Source organism: Chenopodium quinoa, unplaced genomic scaffold (genome assembly GCF_001683475.1).
Source record: "Chenopodium quinoa cultivar QQ74 unplaced genomic scaffold, ASM168347v1, whole genome shotgun sequence".
Taxonomy (NCBI): Eukaryota; Viridiplantae; Streptophyta; class Magnoliopsida; order Caryophyllales; family Amaranthaceae; genus Chenopodium; species Chenopodium quinoa.
The window spans coordinates 1,021,125-1,027,446 of record NW_018745584.1 but is presented as its reverse complement, the minus strand read 5'-3'; the positions used below and the strand labels follow the sequence as shown (position 1 = coordinate 1,027,446).

General features: G+C 42.0%; 1 protein-coding gene across 1 annotated transcript; it reads right to left on the bottom strand.

Moving 5' to 3' along the window:
- Window positions 1-1,419: 1,419 nt before the first annotated feature.
- On the bottom strand, window positions 1,420-4,343 carry LOC110716417. Its single transcript, XM_021895029.1, has 4 exons — window positions 4,043-4,343; window positions 3,156-3,793; window positions 1,994-3,103; window positions 1,420-1,596 (listed from the first exon to the last, which is right to left on the bottom strand). The coding sequence occupies exons 1-4, from the start codon at window positions 4,341-4,343 to the stop codon at window positions 1,420-1,422; spliced, it is 2,226 nt and encodes a 741-aa protein (XP_021750721.1).
- Between the last annotated feature and the right edge of the window lie 1,979 nt (window positions 4,344-6,322).

Below are 6,322 nucleotides of genomic sequence, written 5' to 3'. Positions count from 1 at the left end.
CGCGATAACAAACCAATCTTGACCAGAGTCATGATGTTATAAGTTAGGTACGTCGAATCTACTGGCACAAGATCTGCGGGGGGTGGAACATTTAAATAACAAGCGAGCAGGGAGACCATACCACCCATGCTAATGTGGCCACTTGAATTTGACCGCACTTTCACACAGCTATCTACAAAAATATCGACCCAATTGGGGGTGCCGACACCCTCAGGGGTCATCGCCCACAAATAAGATAATGTAGCCTTGGGAACCTTAGTAGCTTCTCCTTGACATAGTATGGTGGACGAAATAAACCTATGAACGAGTCTAAGGCATGGGTGAGTGATCTTGAAGCTATGATCACCATGAGGGTCAACTTCACAACCAGTTATAGCCCTCCAAAATGTTCGGGACGAGTACGTGCTATAATCACCCCAATGGTTCACCAATGGGGGTGCATCCCAACCAAAGGCCATTCTAATATCATCATATGATACAATATAATTCCTATTATTCAAATTAAAGGAAATTTGATCACGTCCTTTAGTAAGAGTTGCAAGGAATTCGTACGTATACCTGACATAGGTCGGAGCACATTTGGTGAAGAAATTCTCTAGCCCCACTTTCCTTAGCAAAAGCCTCACCACTTCCTCCATTTCAAGCTCTTGCAATTCTTCCAAATCAAAAAAACTTAGTACATTGCACCATTCGTCGCGGTTGTTGAAGCCTAGTCCAAATACCCTTCTCCTTGGAGTTCAACCTCACACCCATGAAGGCATCTCCTTGAGGCAATGGAGGTGCCTCACCATGACTAGAAGAAGCACCTTGCTTCTTGCCCCTTGGGGGTCTTGATGGAGATGATGCTTTAGACCTCTTGTTGTCTTTACCCATGGCTATAAAAAGGAATATGTTCACTTGCACCTTCACCTTCACCTTCAATGAAAATAAATTAAGCTTGCAATTCCACACAACCAACTCAATTTCACAATTGAAATCAAGAAAAAATGGTAAACCTTAGGTGAAATTGTGATGGGAATTGAAAATTTGATGAAAGATGAAGATTTGGGAAAGGGAAATTGGTAGGAATTTGGTATAATTGGAGTAGGGGAATGAATGAGTAGAGAGAAGGAGAAGAAAAGGAGTAAGGGTTTATGTGAATTGGGGTTGAGGGAAGAAATAATGAATTTGGAGTTGGAAAAGAGGAAATAAGGGGAGAAAAAAAAACTCGGGGAAGCTGGTGGAGCCGCTGGTAGCGGCTTGAGGCCCGCTGCCAGCGGCTCTGGCAGGTTTTGGGAGATTTTTGGGCTGGAAGACCCGCTGCCAGCAGGTAAGGGGCAGCTGGCAGCGGCTGATGCTGAACCAACTTTTTTTTTTTTTTTTTTTTTATTTTGAAAAAAAAAAAATAAAAACGTAGAGGGGGGTCCCGCTGGCAGCGGCTCAGGAGCTGCTACCAGCGGCTGGGACAGAAACAAAGGGGTTTTGGCTGTAAGAAGACCCGCTGGTAGCGGCTGCAGAGCAGCTGCCAGCGGCTTCTGCAGGGAAGGCCCCCCTTGTCTCTGTTTTGCTCTGTTTTTGCTGCGTTTCGCGCATAAAAATTGCTCCTAAGGCCTCCACCTACACAAAAACAATAAAAACACTCTTCACATCACACGAAAAAATAAAAACTAAACTACGAAAAGTAATGGGGAAGAGTTTTCGATCGGGTTGCCTCCCGATTAGCGCCTTTGTTTTACGTCGTTGGCTCGACGCAACTCATCCCACTTCGCTACTCAGTTGAAGGCTCATAGAGGTCAATGCACTCTATGTTCTCGGATTTGAAACCATCAAAGTAGGGCTTGAGCCTTTGTCCATTGACCTTGAAGACATTGTCGGTCTCTAGGCTCTGAATTTCTACCGCTCCATGCGGGTAGACTTTCACCACTTGAAATGGACTCTCCCAATGGGAGCGGAGTTTATCAGGACATAATTTGAGTCGGGATTTTTATAGGAGGACTTTTTCACCGACTTTAACCTTCTTCCTAGCAATCATCTTGTCATGCCACAACCTATTCTTTGCTTTGTGGTATAAATGGGACAATTTCTTGCCCGGAATTGCAGACGGGCCGATTGTTGAACCTGGTGGTATAGGTGGAAGCTTGGAATGTTCATTCAATTCCCCCACCTTCACCTGCACATTAGTAGGCATAGAGAAATCCAAGCAATCACCAGATACAACATTAGTTATAGGTGTGAGGAACTCATCCCCACGATCATTGTTAGGAACATCATGCACCATTGGATCGACAACATTAAGAGAACATAAAGAATGAGTGTTGACAGGATACTTTATGGAATCATAAATGTTATACCCAATTGCTTTCCCATCAACCTCCATAGTCAAGGAACCGGTAGACACATCGATTTTTGTTTTAGCAGTCTTCAAGAAAGGTCTTCCTAACAAGATGGGGACTGCTTGTTTGTCATGTTCCATGTCAAGCACATAAAAGTCAGCAGGAAAAATCAAACCATCAACCTTAACCAACACATCTTCCACCACCCCCTTAGGATACACATTAGACCTATCCGCTAACTGAATCACTACCCCAGTTCCATGTAAAGGTCCAATTTTTAAAGATTTAAACAGGGAGTAGGGAATGAAATTGATTGATGCACCTAGGTCCAACATAGCTCGGTGCAATGTGGTGTCTCCTATTGTAACAGGAACAATAAACATACCAGGATCACCACATTTTTCTGGGATTTTCTTTTGGAAAACCGCAGAAACATGAGCACTCACCTTTACCTTCTCTTTTCCTCCCAACCTATGCTTTCTATTGATAGTACACAGTTCTTTCATAAACTTAGCAAAACGAGGAATACTTTTAATCACATTCAAGAGGGGAATATTTACCTCACATTTGCTAAAAGTCTCATAAATATCCTTGTCTTTCTCATACCTCTTTGTTTCTTTCAAAGCTTCAGGAAAAGGTGGTGTGGGTTCATAAGATGGAAAAGTGGGAGGATTTGCTACAGCTTCATGTTCCACTTCCTTCTCTTCAGTTCCAATCAAGTCTTTAGCCCTCTTAGTTGCAACTGCAGTTTCTTGCAACTCTTTGCCATTTCTCAATGTTATTGCATTGACCTGTTGCTTAGGATTCAGCTCCGTTTGAGATGGAAGCTTCAAGTCGGCTTACTGCACTAGAGATTTGACTAAATTGATTCTCTAGGTTTTGAATACTTGATCTGGTTTCTTGCTGAAATTGCACCATATTTTGCTGCATAGTAGAAACATTAGAAGTTAATGATCTAATCATTTCTTCAGTTGACATATTATTAGAATTTGAGCTTTGGCCTTGAGGTTTGGGTAATGGTGCCCTATATTGCTGATACTGTTGCTGGCCTTGAGCATTTTGTTGTTGTTGGTTCCCTTGGGAGTTCCCATATCTCAAATTTGGATGATCCCTCCATCCTGGATTGTATGTATTTGAATAGGGATCATATCTTCTCTGAGGACCTTGCCCTTGGAAACCCATTGCATTTGCTTGCTCATTCTGCTCCTCTTGTAATTGAGGACATGCATCAGTGGGATGTCCCATGGAGGTGCATATACCACAAGCATTCAGTTGCTGCGGATTCCTTGAGTTCACCATGAACTCACGCATCATAGAAGTCAAATCAGCTACTTGACTTTCTAACTCAGACGTATTTGAATTTGCTGCATTCACCCGGCGCGTGGGAGTTCTCTGACTGAATTGCCTAGAATTTTCTGCTAGCTCTGCAATCAGCCTAGTTGCATCTCCTGGAGTCTTATTCACTAGCCCTCCTCCACTTGCTGCATTCACCATCCTCAAGTCATCATCAGTTAGACCTCCATAGAAGTATAGGATGAGGTCTTGATCGGAATACCCATGGTAAGGAAAACTAGCACACAATCTCTTAAATCTCTCCCAATACTCATACAAGGATTCATCTTCCTTCTGATCCACATTGCTGATAGCTTTCTTAAGGCTCGCAGAAATAGTGGCTGGGTAGTACTTCTCAAGGAAACACTTCTTCAAATCTGCCCAATTTGTTATGCTACCTGGGGGAAGATAGTAAAACCAATCCTTCGCTGCATCCTTGAGAGAGAAAGGAAATGCTCTCAACTGAATTTGCTCGTCAGTCATCCCAATCGGTTTCATGCTGGTGCATACCACATGAAATTCTGCCAGTTGTTTATTCGGATCTTCACCCTTCATGCCATGGAATGCCGGCAATAGATGTATTAGACCAGATTTGATCTCAACATTAGTACCTTCCTCCAATTGCTGATATGCAATGCACAACGGCTGTTGGTTCAAGTTAGGGGCTGTAAGTTCTCTCAGTGTTCGATTTTCTGCCATCACCTCCTCTTCTTGAATGCTGAAAATGTATGTTAATTCACTGGGGGCTGTTCTTGCCTCTTTTCGCAACCTGGAAATCTTTCTTTCAATTTCTGGATCAAACTGCAAAACTTCTTTGTTAGCAGAACGGGTACTTATCATACCCTAGAGAACAAACAAAGAGAGTAACTAAGAACAATCCTAAAATAAATTCTACTAAGATAAACAATTAAAAAGTAACGCCTAGTCCCCGGCAACGACGCCAAAATTTGGTGTGCCTCAGTCGTATGCAACCAAAAATATCACAACTAAGCTAACTGCAAATAAACGTAGTTCGGGGAGTCGAGTTCGAATCCACAGGGAAAAAGGGACTAATAACTGCAAACCTAAGTGGAATTACTCTAGGAACGTAGTAATCTAAGTAACAAGGGGGTTTTGACAAGCAATGGTGACAATTAAACTAAATCAGAACAATGAACGTAAATAGTATGCAATCAATGAGAATAACGGTCTTGGTTATGCGAAATCCACAATTGAACATACAAATTGATCATAGAAGCCTCTTCAATCAAACACTATTGAACACCTTGTTGTAGAATTCTAAATTCTAAATTCTCATAAGCTAGTTAGAAATAGCAAAGCGCTCCTTTCTAACCCTTTCTAATGTATAATTTAAGACAAGCGCTCTAAATCATCCACAAGAAGAACATAAACGGAGAAATCAACAAGGATTGAATAAATTAACACAAGCGGTCTAATTTCTTCAATAATATTATTCCCTCTTTAAGTTATCAATCAAAAGCATGCATTCATAACCCAAAGTTTCTACTTTGGAAAGATTAATTAGATGCAAGCGAATCTAACAATTCTAACCTAGCAATTGATTAAAGCAAATCATGAAATAATTCAAAGGAATAATAAACATTCAATAGATAATAAAGAGAAGAGAAGTCTCACAATTCGTAGCCAAAAGCTTCAATCTTTAACCAAGAATCCGGAAGATTAAGCTTCCATGGATTCTAATTCCAAAACAAAGAATTCTGGAAATTGCCAAGAAAACCCTAGAAAGCTTTCACTTCTCTAAAACTTAATACTCATTAACATCCCATTAATTTCAATAATAATAAACTATTTATATGTTTCTATACTTTAATAACATAAAAACAATAATAATAATAATATAAAATCCAAAACACGAGCTAAAGCCGAGCCAAACTGCTGAAAAAGAGCCAAAGAGTCCCGAAATTCTGGAAGAGCCGCTGCCAGCTGCTCTGGACCCGCTGGCAGCGGCTAAGGCAGCAAAACGCTTCCTTCTTCTGGCTGACCTGCTGCCAGCGGCCCTTGGCAGCGGTTCCTGCTGTTGTAGCTCTCTTTCCTTGCTTCTTCTTCTAGCTTCGCTTCACCTTTTCCTCAAGCCTTCCTCCTTGCTCTTCCAAGCTCCATCACAACTCTCAAATCACGAGCCAAGATCCATCCTCCATATTTCTCCTCATTAGTTCCCGAACTCACTCACTAACACTCATAAATCCCGTCTTTTGCACATAAGTGAGATCACCGCCCGAAACTCACAAAAGGTATTAAAAACTCATGCACAACATCAAAACACACCCTAAAACTCTTCTCTCAACCCTTAATAAAAGGCAAAGATGTTCCCGTTCCCTCCTTTCGGTATGACGGGTAGGTCAGGCCCTTAGGGTTCCGTCTGAAGCTGTGTGAGCTTTAACTTCAAATTCATTCTCAGTATTTTGGTCCGACTGAACTAGAGGGTCGTCCAGGGGACGTCTCTCTTCAGGAGCCGGTACAAACGTGGATGCCATCTCAGAAGTACTCTCCCCACAGACGGCGCCAAAAATGTTTCGGGGTTTTCTGGTGTCCTGCGGGAGAGTTACAATTCCGAGACTGGAACTGGACGCCTGTACCTGCAAAACAAACGGATGCTCCGGATGATTGGAGATCCGCCTCCGACGGTCAAGTTAGTACTTGTTTAAGGAGTAATTAAT

Coding starts and splice junctions, on each gene's coding strand:
- LOC110716417 (XM_021895029.1), bottom strand. CDS start 4,343: ATGGCAGAAAATCGAACACTGAGAGAACTTACAGCCCCTAACTTGAAC. Junction 3,104..3,155: donor TTAGTCAAATCTCTAGTGCA/GTAAGCCGACTT, acceptor CCTAAGCAACAG/GTCAATGCAATAACATTGAG. Junction 1,597..1,993: donor AGATGATTGCTAGGAAGAAG/GTTAAAGTCGGT, acceptor GTTTTTGTGTAG/GTGGAGGCCTTAGGAGCAAT.